We start from the raw sequence: 14,800 nt of genomic DNA on the forward strand, positions 1-14,800 counted from the left end.
TACTAGGGTATCAATATTCATCGCCAAAAAACACTCAAACATTTCTCACACAAAGAACAGAACATTCAGTCCGTTACAGATTTATGTTTTCAGGCTTGATGCGATTATTAAAGAGTGGTCGCTGTGGTAGATTAGCTACCACTAACCACTGCTATTAGCTAAGCTAACACAGCAGTGGTTGATTAGCTAATTTAAGCATCTGATCTACTGATGACCTGTCAGAGATGATGTGTGGGTCGCCTTTTTTTATTTTGTAACTGAACCGAAGCACAGAGAATCCACAGCAATCTGCATGTTAACATTGTCAAAGTCAAGCTAGCGTAACTTAGCTACTTCCCTCTCGTTCGCTATTTTTTTTTTAATTATGATTTTTTTCCTGACCTTGTTGACAATTTGTCAGCTAAAACCAATGGTAGTCATACTTTCATCCCATTACCGTCACTCCAGCGCTGTGGCTTCACGGCAACATGAAGTGGCTCAGACGGCTGACCTCAGCAGTCTGTTGCTGTGAAGAGCTGTCAGTCTGAGTTGGCAGGACGGGCGGCTCGCCGACGCTCTCTGCCTGAATTATGTTCATTGACAAGCATCAGACTCAAAACAGCAAGACGCCCCGACTAAATGTTGTAATAAAGTCTTATTACTTTATGAATTAGTAGCCAAACACAGGGCATTGTTCACCCATTACACATTCTGATTGGTGCTGAATCATCAGTGTCTTTGCTTAAGGTGATTACTTATGCTTTCTCGAATAGGTTAGCATTGGTTTTTGGTTGATACAAAACATGTTCATTACATTTCTTGCTCAAAATCATTCTTAAATGTGGGGTTTTAGTCTGATAAGTTCTGCTTATTTCGAGTTCCTTTCATAATGAGCTGTTTTAGGGCTTCTGTTCCTTTAAATCTGAATAAGCTGCTGCTGGCCACGCCCCCAACTCAACTCTCACACGTGAAAATGGTCGCAAATAGATGCGCAATTATTCAACCGTCCATCTTTGAAAAGCAGAAGTGGTGCCTCCTGCACAACCAACAAGAATGCTGCTGAATAGTTAGTCAGCAACAAAACAATTGTGTATTCCAGCAGCCATTGTATAGCACATATTGCTGTAGCTTTGCTTGGGTTGTTAGCTAACCAGCCTATACTGATGTTGGCTGAAAGTGTTTGAATCGATCCAAAAAAATTGATAATATCAGTATTGGATCTATTGTAGCATGATGAGATTAATACTTAAAATTTCAAATTTCCTCTTAAAATTTTATTTTATTTTTGTATTATAGATTCTCAATCTACCAAGAATAATTATTTTGATTTGCTCACACATAATTGTTTATACTTTATTTAGAAAATGCACAATAGTTCTAATATTTTTTCTGTTTATCGTGCAAATTTGTCATTAAAGTATTTTGTAGATGCATATAAACTTCCAATTTTTTAACAAAATTATTCAAAGAAAAAGCAGTTTGTTGATATATTGTACTTTAAAAAACATAAGTATTGGTACAATATCAGCAATACGGGGAGAGAGAGTTTAACTACTAAGTTTTAGATTTAAATTTAATTCCTGTTGAATTTATATGATTGTTATGGTCCCTGCTTTAATAAGTTAATTTCTGCGTTGTTCTCTTCAGCTGTTTGCCCTCTTTTCTCAGTGTCCTGTAATTCTGCAGTCTGTCTGGGAGACTCATCGGCTTTTTTATTGGCAACAGATTTGTGTTTTTTGTGGAGCTCTTGAGTTTGGCAGCGGCCCCAGTTTAACCACAGCTCCTCACCAGAGGGGCACTGTGCCTTGCTAAATGGCACCCTGACAGTCAAAAGTAAACTTTCCGAGTCGTTCAGTATCACCATGACAAGAATAACTTCCTGATGTCACTGCCCTGATTTCCATTTTAACCTCGCTGGAATGGAAATCTTTCACCAGATGCTTGTCTGCTGGTTTTGGATCCGCCCTGCTTCCGTACTCGGATGTTTTTCCTTCCTAATTCTCTCACAGCTGTGTCGAAGCAGGAACGTTTCTGCTCCTCAGGGAGCAACAAATCATGTCAGAGCGACAACGCAATGGCATGCTCTGGTATCGATTTCCAGCAGATGGAATAAGAGCTTCACTTAAATCGCAGCAGAAGGAAAGTTGGACCTTTGGTTCTCCTCTGAGAGATTTTCGGGATATTAGTGTCCATCATGCTTAGCCGAAGCTTTTTCTGGAAGCTAACGCGTTCATCAGCTTTCAATCTTAAATTTCTCAGTGATTTGTTTTGAAGATAAAATATTTTTAGTACTGCAGCTAACGATTAATCAACTATTCCAACGATTAATCGATTAATCAGATTTTTAAAATTGCCTTATGCTGCTGATTTTTCATTTAATCATTTAAGCTTATTTTAGACAATGATAAAGACATGCAAACATCCAAATAAACAAATAATTCAAACATTTAATTGCTGAAGATGCAGTGAAATAGCATTCCTTTAGTCTATGCTTGATGATTTGGAGCAAAGAATGCATTGCTAAAAAATCTACAAAATAGACTGTGTTGAGAATTTTTTTCTGAACAGATCATTTATTAATTCATAATTGGATGCAAAAGGTACTTACTAAGAGAATTGACAGAGTTTGAGCCAGGTGGAGCTAAAAATGCAACTTGTGAAATTCTGTCTAGACTATATTTACAGACAGGGGTTTTTAAATCTAAAATTTAAAACTGTATATATTTTTTGTGCAGTTTTGGTTTAAAGCTCTGAGTATGTTGATTTGTTCAGCAAATTTGCACTCAGAGATTAATTGATTTACTAAATTAGTTCACGATTAATTCGAATAATTGATTAATTACGATTAATCTGACTGTTTTGTTCAGGGTTTTTCATGAAGGTTGGAAGTCATGGCTCATTTCCAACAACCATTTTCTACAATGTCAAATTTTAAATCAATTTGGTAATCTATGAAAAACGTTAAAGTCAGATGCTTTTTCTTGAATGCAAGAACTTTTGCAGAAATTTGAGCTCGAATAAGTAATGGCACAAGGAATAAGTCAAATACTTCCTCATCAACTTCACGCAGATGTTTGGGGTTGCACATCTGCAGAGTCTCAGTGGGTTGTTTTTGTGCTGAGCTGCAATAATGAAGCACAGATGGTTTTAGGGGAATCATCTGGGTCACACTGACATCTGCTGTGAGGTTCCTGGTTATATTCTCTGTTTGGGTTTCAGGTGTTTACCGCACTTTTTTGGCCAATCTGTTGGAATATGGAATATGTCAAGTTTTTGCTCTTCGAGGTCTTAAAGATGACATATACGGCTTTTGAAGGGACCCACATGTTGTAGACAGATTCCTTTTTAGTTTTTGTCGCTGTTGAATAAAAACCTCAGATCTCCAAAAGTGTATATTTTCAAGAAAGGGAAAATTCATAGTGTTTGGTTGAAGTCACATACTTTTTGTTTGATTTTGACAGGAAAACAAATCCAGTTATGACAATACACTGGGCTGCTCCAGAGTTTAGGGACAACAACAACCCATAAACATTTGAAACCTCTATAATAAGCATAATTAGATATGCGTGAATAGGCACAGTGGAAACTGCATGTTGGGAATCTTTCAGTGTCTTGCAATTCTGATTTTTAGTATTTCAATTCAAACACTAGAGGAAAAGACAGTGTAAACAAATATAACTTTTCTTGAAAACAATTGTATAAGAATTCATCTGTTTATATTTAAACAAAACAAGTTTGTGCGTAAGATTATGCAACTTAAATTACCAGAGTTAGATTAGCTTAGCTGCCTGGCTTTTTCTTAGTTAATTAATATCAAAGAACTATTCAAAATACTCGCAGTTGACAATACAGCAGTATGCTTTTAAATAGGAGCAGCAAAAACATACAATTTAAACACATTTTAAAATCGATTTTTGAGCATTTTGAATCAATGTAAAATTCCCAGGATTGGGATTTGCATTTTTTTCTTTCCTTTTTTAATGAAAACTTGGATACATCCCATTGAGAGCTGATAATCTTATTATTTATTATTCTTCCGTGACCGTTATTGTGAATAAAATTGCTTTAATATTGCTAGTAAGTAATATCTGACCTTTCCATCATTATTTATTCACTCACTTTAAGGTGTGTGAGTCAATATTTAATTAATTAAAACTGGTAAACACACTAACGCTAACAAACAAAATAAAACTGATGAAAAACGCAGAAAAATTATAACTGATCACAAGGTTGTGATGCTGCTTTACAAAGATAAAGGATAAAAGTCATCTGCATAGAAATCAATGTAAAACACACCTTTTCTCTTCAGAAATTCAGGTTTTGATCGCTTAGATAACAGCATAAGGAACTCACTTTGCAAACATACTTTTTCAGGATGACTGGTTTATTGCTGGCTTCCTTTTCTTTTTATACTTGGAGCTGTTTCTGTACGTCACTGAATACCTCCAGGCTTTTCCAGCCATTTGTTTTCTGCTGCTGATTAAAAACAGACTTAAACTGATTTGAGCTGCTAATCAACTAAATAACTTTACAGCCATCTAATTCAGTTGATGGATAGCTTTGTTAGTGGGAGCCTAACGGCATGTGTATCTCCCTCTGGCCACCAGGGGGCAGTGTTGGATCCTAAATCCACTGAAGCTCCTGTTCTATGAATCTAAAAAAGAAACATTTTGCAGTAAAAGAGCATGTCATGTTTTTGCTTTTCCTGTAAGTTTTGTCCCATTAATCCTGATGAAAGAGGTTTTTCTTCTGTTCTTAAACGTTTCTTGGTTTTAAAGTTGGTATTAAGTCGCTTTGTTTCCAACATTTATCCAATATATAAATAAGCAGACGCAATCTAAAAACAATAATTATGGGAACTTAAGGCCAATGTAATGGAGTTTTGTCCTGCAGGATTACATTTGGATGTTTTTGTAGGCTAACATCAGATTTATTTTGTGTGTACACAAACATATTTCAGTGAAAGTGTAAATAAGAAGAGGCATTTTAGCGTTTTAGTTCCTTATACCTTTTTTTTTTTTTTTTTACCAGAGCGTTTCAGTAAGAAGGAGCAGTTTATCCTGGCTGACATTTTTAATGTTTGCAGATGGTTGAGCTGCTCTTATTTCAGTGTAAATATGGGATTTGAGGCTGAAAGCAGGAAAGTTAAACTGTACTTGAGTTTGTTTTCTTTTCCCATACTGTCCTGCTGCCATAGTGAGAGCAGAAACAACACAAGACCATCAATTCCCAGAGGCCTGACATGAGAATGGAGGAGTCAACGGTGCCTTCAGGGACACCTCCAACACCTCCACTTCACAGCACCTAAGCTAGCTTTTTAGCTGACTGTCAAGAGTCTGAAAACATTTACTTATAAAGATCACAGTAGGAATGCTTTATCTTGATAAAAACCTGAAAAGCAGCTTGAGTTTGTTTTGGTTTACATCATTATTGCGTCATTACTAGAAATCTGAAACTAGAAATCTGTATCTGAAAACATCAGAATGTAAATACTTTGTTAATGTAGTTCTATTTTGTCATCTTCCTAAAATAATGGCCTAAGCCTCCTTGTTGCCATATGATGATTTAGGCAAAAGAAAGAAAGAAAGAAAAAAAAAAAAACCTTTTGACAAAAAATAATTGGCCATTATTTTAGGAAAGTTACAATTTGTTTTGAGTTGTTTTTATTTCTTTAAGATAGTTTTAAAATATTTTTATGGGGTTTTTATATAAATATATTTATTTGGAGATGGGGAAAATAATATCAAGTTAAAATCAAGTATTTCATTTTTGATTAATTATTATATTTTTAGATAATTAAACATAAAAACTGAAAGTCACGGAATTAATTCAGAAAAGTGGAAAAAAAAATATAAAAATTATAAAACTTATTGAGATTACTTATTAAACATGGCGATTTACGTTCCAACCGTTGGATTTGAGTAGTTTCCTTGCCGAGTTGTCGTGTTTCCGACGTTCGTGAAGGCCTCATGAGGCAGTGGGCGGAACTTGTCGTGAGTCACGCAGATCCTGAACGCCTCAGACCGCAGGATGATCCAGCAGAGCTGATTTACCGTCAGTCGGAGCCGAAGCAGCTGCCGCGCTTCGCTTTGGACCAATAAAGACCAGAACCAGCTAAAAAGCCAAACAATTCTGCGGATAAAGATGCTTCTTCCGCCGCTGTGACCCGCCGACCCACCGCCGAGCCTCCATGGTCTTTTCCCCGGGGATGCTAACCGAGGCTGGCAGCGTCAAGCCGGGACAGCTGCTCGAGATGTTCGACTCGTCTTGGAAGGTTCGGAGCATTTGGGACGGGGTGAAGCTGGAGGTGGTGGAAGACCGCAGCCCGGTGGTCCTGCACAGCTTCACCCATCTGGACCCGGACCTGCCCCTGGTCGAGGTGAGGAGGAGGAGAAAGAGACTCCGGCCCGTTACAATAGCTGGTTCTGTTTGTTGTGACTGGGAGAACTGAGAGTTTAGTGGGTCTGAATTGGACTTTTTAGGTTAATTTAAACAAAAAATTAAAAGCATGTGATTTTTGTTTTTTCTGGCTGTAATTCATGCACTTTTATGTTTTCCACCATGAGATGTTCTGATTTTCTCTGAGGTTCTGGTGTAACAGGACGGAGGTAAATAATAGCAGATCATAAATACAGCTGCTCCTACGCTGGCACGGGCCTACATTTACAGCATGACTTGCTTTTCTGCAGCTTTCGCCCTTGTGGTTCTCTCCTCCTCTGCTCTCAGTCATTCAGTTAAACCACAGCTGAAAGCCCCCTGCAGCTGCATCCCTCAAATGTCACGAAACTTACAGGTTCTCTTTACATTCACGGTGCCCATATAGGTCAGATCTACTTTTTGAATGTAGTTGTTTTGAAATATTTGTACTTTAAAGGTGAGTAGTGTAGGGGAACTCCAAGTCAGCTCTGACCTTCTCTCTGCATTCACCAGGTATTGTTGTTAAAAAATGATCAACAGAAATTATGAACATTTCCCACCCAAAAAGTCAACATTTTAACCTGATTAATACGTTTTCTTTGCTCTTGAACCTGAAGCAAAAATATAGCTTCTAAATTTTTATTGTTAGTTCCTTGATTAAAAAGTTTCCTTCAGTTTACTTTTTAAATTTTTTTGCTGATTTCAGATTCAAGTTCATTGATTGCAGTTTACCATTATGCTACTTTATTAATTCATTGGACAAAAAAAGGTGAAATATACATATTTGGAAATATATAATTTTTTTGAAGAATGTATGCATAAAAATAGATGTATCTGGGGAAAAAATTATATAATCTGAAAACTAGAAATATATATACACAATATGTGAAAAAAATATATGTATATAATATGAAATAAATATAATATAATTTGAATAAATATATAGTACAATTTGAAAATGTATGTATATAATGTAATTTGAAAAAATATATAATCTAAGTTAGACAAAAAAATCTATTTGAAAAAGATATACATATAAAGTAATTTGAAAGAAATATAATTTGAAAAAATATATATAGTTTGAAAATATCCATATACACACATACAAAATTTGAAAAAAGTATACAGTTTTTAAAAATTATTTTGAGAAAAATATGTATTTTTTAAAACAAAATTGCGAGAGAGATTTGCTTTACATTATTCTTTAGTTTGGTATTAATCTTTATATTTATGCTGGTGCTGATCTCCGGTCTACAGCCGAAGCGAAATGACGATTTGATAACAGAAAACTACAACAGTCCTCAAAGAAAACCACCCACCTTATAGAGGTTTCTCCCTTTATTTTGGTTATAAACCTGAAGACCATCAGTTGCTTGTTGATTTGCTGGTAACTGGTCGACTGATGTGCTGATCTGTTTTCGCGCCTCCTGTGGCTCCATGTGTTGGTCTGCTGGAGAAAATCCATGCAAGCAGACATAAATCCATCCAGAAAATTCCCAGCTTTAATTACAGGGTTCAGCTGCTGTAAAGTGATTAACGATGAACGAAAAGTAAACAAACAGAGTCTGTGTTAATGTTTGTGTTTACAAAATAATCAGCTTGAATTTAATACATGAAAACAGCAATTATAGTGACAGTTGCTTGATAATACAGCACGTTATTACAGTTATGATAGTTTATTTTTAAACCTGATCAATAGACTTGAGCAAACATGTAGACTGATCACTTGCTAAATTTATTAGTAGTTTTCAGATAAACATCCTTAATTGACTAAATAGTGTCTCTTTTTGCTGTAAAACGATAACAATGTATTGATATTTGCTCTGATTCAGCAAATAGCGTTACCTAAACTATAGTAAAGGGTGGAGCTCTTTTAGTTTCCCAAGGTACGGCTCCACCTAAAAAGAAAAGTAAAACTATAAATAAAAAAAACTTTACATCTCAGGGGTAAAGTAAAGGAAAAACGTGACAGTTTAAAAGATGCACTACAGTTTATGATGTTCCAGTTGTTATTGATCAAAAGTAACTCTAAACAAATGAGTTTTTAGATTGATTTAAGTGGACTCTGCTCCAGGAGTTTTGCAGCTTTCTGGAAGTTTGTTCCAGATTAAAGGAGCACAAACACTCAATGCTGCTTCTCCAATTTTGGTTCTGACTGAGGATTAGAGTAGAACCAGTTGAAACGACAACAGATTTTTAAAGTGCCTCAGCGCTTGGCAATTTAGTGATTCATAAACCAACAACTGTATTTTAAAGCCTATTGTCTGAGCTACAGGGAGACGACACAGGACTGGGGGGATATGCTCTGTCTTCCTGGTTTTAGTCAGAACACCAGCAGCAGCTGTTATTTTTTTAGGCAGATCTTTTTTAGTAAAAAGATAAACGCATGGATGAGTTTCTCTAATGCTGAGACATTAGTCCTCTACTCCTGGATGGAAATGTTGTTCAGGTGATGGAAGGCCAACTTTGTAACTGTCTTTATGTGACTCTGAAGGTTCAGGTCAGTGTCCATCACTACACTCAGATTATTGGACAAGTTAAAACTTGTTTTTAGTTTTAAAAACAGAATATTTAGCTGGGAAAAGTTAAGACAGTCCACACGTTGGTTTATTCTAAGCATCTTCTCACCTGTTGACATCTTAACATAGAGCTGTATGTCATCTGCATAGTTATAGTAACTGATCTACTTGTTATAATCAGAGGGTAGTGTCAGCATGTAGGTATTCAATAAAGGAGCCCCAGGATGCAACCTTGGCAAACCCCTCATACAATTAATAAAAACATTACATGTTAAACTATTAATCAGGATGTGAATCTTTTTCTAACCTCTTGATTTTATTGCTTAGTCGTAGCAAAGCTCCAAAAAGCAACAGAAAAATGAAAGAGAAACATCAGATTTTCAACGTTTTAGAGCTGAAACCAAAGAGTTTTTCTCTGGATTTTAGAAATACAACTTGTGCAACATGAGGACGTCCTAGAAGAAACTGTGTCTGGGTTCACTCAGAGCTTATCTTGCTTTTAGAGGCTGGATGATGTAGATGCCTGAGACTCCCAGGCCTCCCAGAGTCATTGTGGGTTAACGTTACAGAACTGTGTGTGTGTGGGGGTGTGTGGGGGTGTGTGCCTGTGTGCGTGTGTGTGTGTAAGACACTGTAATTAACAGATGATTCAGAGATGGACCAGCGGTTTCTTGTATCTAGTATCTTGTTGAACATGTTGCATGACGCGGCTGTGGGAGTGTTATCTTTTGTCAAAGTCCAAATTAATTTAACAGCCTTTCTACATCTTCATCCAAGTCTGAAAAGTTATGGTGGAAAAAATAAAATGATGCATGAAGAAAGTCTTTAAGTTTCCAGACTTTATTCCTCATAGCATAAGGAAAAAAGCTTCTGATAAAGTGCTTAATAGAGCGGTTTTAAATGCAAAACACGTCATTGCCAAATAATACCTCAGCTTTTTGTTTGATTTTTTTAGATCGAGATAAACAGGCTCTCATTCATAGTAAAAAATAAAAATTTTAGACACTTTTAGCTCAGAGTTTTATATTAATGCCTAAAATTCAAAGCATCAAAGCCTCAATTTGAGTTTTATTTTTTACGTTAAAGAAAAATGATTATAAACTGTGTTTAAAATGATAATTTAGAGACAGTTTGTACTTTTTTGTGCCGGTGTAAGTTTAAAACAGACTTGTTTTGGACTGATTCTGACCAGAAATCATTTGTTTTACTCCTTATGAAGTGTTTCCCGTTTGATTAGATAAAAAGGTTAGAGCGGAGCATCCACCGGGATAAAACGTTCTGCTTGAACTCTCCATCAGATCCAGATAAGTCATTAATAAAACGTTCTGCTTGAACTCTCCATCAGATCCAGACCGGTTTATCAGAACCTCCCGTTGGTTTCTCCTGCTAACCTGTTGTTACTCCCATCTAATCCTCTGCTTTAACACCAATTACTCACGGCTTATCCCCCTCCCTACGGTGGCCCAGGAGGGTTCCTCAACAATCGGTGGCTTTCTTTCGCCTCCCGCTGCTCGGCTTTATTCGATGCAGTGGTCGCGTTACGCCGTGAGGCCCGGTGTGGCCGAGTTGGGCTCTGTGCAGACAGCGCCAGCGTTTGGCTGGATCAGGTGGCTTTCGTACGAACCTTTGATTTCTGATAACATTTTCATTGTTGGGGATTCTGTGTATGAACTGAACATCAGTGATCCATGTGGTTCAGATTCTGCTTTTGTCTGCATTTGATTTCATTTAGTCACGTCTGCAAACATCAAGTCAGACGTATTCATGTGCCTAAACAAACGGATATTAAAAAAAAACCTAAAATATTAAATGAAACCCACCAATTGTTCCAATGCTTTTAGGTTCAGTTGAGCAAATTTATTCTCAAAATCTGAGTCAAGAACTCTTGCTGTTTAGTTGAGTTTAATAAATTAGATAAAAGCAAAGTCAGCTTTTCAGTAAAAGTCTCTGGAAAGACGTAGTTTTGCTTACAGCTACATTGGAAAAAGACAAATACTTTGTGTCACATTTAACTTTTCCATTGAAATAACATTAAGTCATTAGTAATGCAAGTTGTCCCTCTCAAAAACAAATAAACATACATTTTGTGAAAAGCACTTAGTCCTGGAACTGGAAGACATTTAAAATAGCCAAAATAAAGCACAATAATCAAAAACGGTAAATAAAAATCACACACAACCGAAACCATAATGATGTCTCTGTAAACAAAATTGCCCTTCAAAAAACACCAACCATCAGAATTGAAATTATTGATCTCATTTAATTGATTAATTGACCCATTCCTGGTGAGCGGTAGTGTAAGTGACGGTGAAATCGGACTCTCGCTCTTCCTGTCTCTGTTTTCTGAGCCAATGATGACTCAGCCAGCAGTTCCCAGATGAACCCAGCAACACAGTGTGACTCCACTTATCCCAGAGGAAAGAAACAACCCCGAACACAATCAAAAAAAGAAAGCACAGTGTCTTATTACAGAACAGCACACATAATTAAGCTTCTCTTGATGTCCTGTGGGTGTACGTTACTCTGTGTGTTCTCACTGTGCTCCTCCACATTATCTGGAGCTTAAAAAAAATAAGTCAGTTGAGTCAGTTTCCTACTGCTAAGACTTTATTCTGCTGCTTATTTAATGCATGGGTGTACAAATTTGTCATGCTAGCCAAAGAAAAGAGAGAAAACTAAAATCAAGCAAATAAAGTAGTAATTTTTTGTTGAGAATCGTCTTTTTGCCATCCAGTGTTGTATGCATGTGCAAAAGGGTCCATATTTACCCAAATTCAGAAAATAGAATAAAAGCCGATTTTGGTGCAGCAAAGTCAGTAAAATCTCTGGATAAACATGGATCCACTTTATATAAACATAGATCCAGCTTGGTTATAAAAAGACAAACACTTTGTGTTGAAAATAACTTTTTCCAATATGAGAAAAGGATGTTGGTAATAATTTCACCCTGATGTAAAAGTAAAAAGTAAATTTGTATCATTCTCAAACTGCGTTTGGGGCCACAAAACCTCAGTCCAAGGCCCACAAATGGCCCCCAAGCCGCACTTTGGACACTGATTTAATGACTGAAACATGAGCAGCAGGAGCGGGACTCTGCACAGAGGAGCTTTTGTTTCAAAGCAGCCGAATTCAAGCGTTAAAAAAAAGAAAAAAAAAAAGAAAGAAAAATCGGACAGCTGCAAGAATGTGACGGCCTGGAAAGTTACTTAATTCTTCCTGCTTCCTTAAACGAAGATTTGAAGACGTGTGTGTGTGTGTGTGTGTGGGTGTGTGTGTTTGGAGTCGGCTGGAGGAGAAGGTTCTGGAGGGATTTGATTTGATTCAGTGGGATTATCTTGCTCTTCTAGGGGGTGGAGAGGTTTTGTGTTTCCCTCCAGCTTCACTTAATGCTCTGGTTCTGGTTCTCCTGATACAAACATGTGACCGGCGCTGTGGATCCAATTTAAAGTGAATGTTTTTCATCTTTCTGTCGTCTTAAAAAACGGAGTTGATGCTATGAAAAAAAAAAGTTTTTATTAAGTATTAACCTTTAAATTGCCATAAAATTTTAACCAAAAATTCAGCAGACAGACACACACCCGCAGTTTTTGTTAAAGTTTTATAATTTTTTTATTGAAGGAATCTGATTTTTTCTTTTGCCTGTTATTTTTTGTTAATTATATGAATTATTGTCATTTTGGTCCTTAAAATACCAACATTTTCACTTAACTTGATGATGTAAGTTTTAGGTATTAAATGATTGAGAAGTTGACCACTCAGTACTTGAGTAAACTTTTTACCTAATACTTTTTTACTCTTGCTTTAACAATTTCTTGAATGGCTACTTTTTACTTTTACTTGAGTAAAAATATGTTGAAGTAGTGCTACTCTTACTTGGGTACATTTTTTGGGTACTCTACTCTACTCTGCTGATCAGTAACTTTCACTGACTAGTATAATATTGGACAGAAGGTTTCCTGGATTCGGAGAACCCCCAGGCTGTGTGTTTAGATCCCAGGAGAGGATTTGAACGTTTGTTTACCCTCACTTTCTGCTCTGCTGCCCTTCCAGATGACCTCCCCTCCATTCAGCGCTCATTGTTGTGGAGGGGAAGTCTCTGGTTTGTGCTCCGGGGCGGCAGCGTTGGCTTTGTTCAGCTGTTTACTGTTTCGGGGGGGAAGGGGTTAGTGTTGCCTCTCTGCAGCGGGGGTTTCCCTGCACACACACATTTAGGTTCTGCCTCACAGGGGCTTTCTAGCCATCCAAGCAGGTGTGTTTATTTTCTCTCCATGAGCTTTGGCAGACCCCCTACCGACACTCCCAGAGCGCCACTTGGCTCAGAACGAAGGGTTTTCCCTTTTTCCCAGAACGTCAGTGTTGGACCGAACCAGAACCAGGTGGCTGCGGTTAAGACATCAGATATAAAAGCAGATGTTTTATAATGTAAAACTTTTTTATTCAAGATGGTGGATGGAACGGATGGATCCATTTGCCAACTAATGATTATTTTAGTAACCGATTAATTGATTGTTGTGACGATTAATCGGATAAAATCGGTACATTCTTCAGCTTTTTTATTTAATCACTTAAGCCTTTTTTACACAATATAAAAATGCATTAAAAGATGTAAATAAACCATTTAATTCCTTTGTTTAAATACGTAAATAAACATTCTGTTGCCCAAAATGCAATAATATAGCATTAATTTAGTGTCTATTAGATCATTTGTAGCAAAGAATGCATCTACAGATAAAAATATGGTTTACTAAAATGTTGATTATTTGGATCAATAATTTGACATAAAGATTCTTAATGTTTTTTTTTTCTTCAGAATTTGAACCAGGTGAAGCTAAACTTTGCCACTTGAGGAGCTCTAGGTAGAACATATTTACAGCAACATACAGCATTATTAATATTGGATATCAATAATCACCCAAATTTTCATATCAGTCACCTCCACTTGAAATGCATTTCTAATATTGTATAAAAAGGCTTAATTGAAAATTGTTTTTTTTAAAAATCTGATTAATCGATTACCGCCCTTTGACATTTTTTTATCAACTTTTTCCAAACAAGATTTGCAGCCGACAAAGACATAATTTTGTAATTTTCCGGAGCAGTTTGGATTTGATCAGCATGACGACATGGCTCGATTGATTTCCTGTCAGTCGTTGATGAAATTCTTGAGTTGCTCTGCCAGTAACTTCTGGTTAAGTTTTCTATGTTTAGGCAGCTTTTAAAGTGGCGTTTTCCTGTTTGTAACCAAGCTGATTGATGAAGATCTGAGTCACGCTGAAGGAATGTGAGACCAGCTCATCATCATCATCTTCACCATCATGTCCAAACTGCACCTTTCAGATTCGAGTTCATCAGACTGTCAAGGAAGCGTTGGCAGACTGCCTTTTTGGTGGTTAGATAGGAAACTTTTACCAACATTTTAGGTAGCTTCAGGTGACACTTTGTTGAAGGTATTGAGTTCTGTGTTTGTTTAGCAGCAGAGGCTGATCATGGAAACAGCAGGAATGAATAGGAGCTTTATATCAGGATCGGAGCGGGGCGCTGCCCTTGAGCTCTCTGTGTGTTGGAGGGTTTGAAGTGATAGCAGCCTCTGTGGTTTGCTTGATAAGCAGCTCCCTGCTGCCCAGGCCTTCAGCTGCAGCTGCTTCTTCACAATGAACAGAATTTACAGCACTTTGTTTCTGCTCTCCTCGTTTGTCAGGAGTGTTTTTCTGCAACTGATTTAGAAGACAAAATGTCTCTCATCCCTTTCAGAGCTGCTTGAGAGCTCCTCATTTCTTTTAATTTGGATACTTCTGGCTTAGAGCTGACAAAGAAAATGGAAAAAAACTTGGAAAATTAAGTGGAACGAAAAACTGTGCCAGAAAAAGAAAATTCAAAATTTCTGC

The 14,800-nt window shown here is 36.9% G+C and overlaps 1 protein-coding gene across 6 annotated transcripts in view; it reads left to right on the forward strand.

Moving 5' to 3' along the window:
* LOC103134913 (ral guanine nucleotide dissociation stimulator) overlaps positions 1–14,800 on the forward strand; it is a 51,978-nt gene that overhangs the window by 22,978 nt on the left and 14,200 nt on the right. For 2 of the 6 annotated variants that reach the window (XM_007547427.2, XM_007547428.2), the window contains exon 1: positions 6,170–6,358. The exons of 3 other annotated variants lie outside the window; for them this stretch is intronic. In XM_007547427.2, the coding sequence (XP_007547489.1) occupies positions 6,170–6,358 (189 nt within the window). Of the gene's footprint in view, positions 1–5,998; positions 6,359–14,800 lie in introns of those variants that run through there. One more of the 6 variants, XM_007547429.2, reaches the window with a different exon arrangement.

This window comes from Poecilia formosa, unplaced genomic scaffold, assembly GCF_000485575.1.
Source record: "Poecilia formosa unplaced genomic scaffold, Poecilia_formosa-5.1.2 Scaffold20, whole genome shotgun sequence".
In the NCBI taxonomy this organism is placed as follows: Eukaryota; Metazoa; Chordata; class Actinopteri; order Cyprinodontiformes; family Poeciliidae; genus Poecilia; species Poecilia formosa.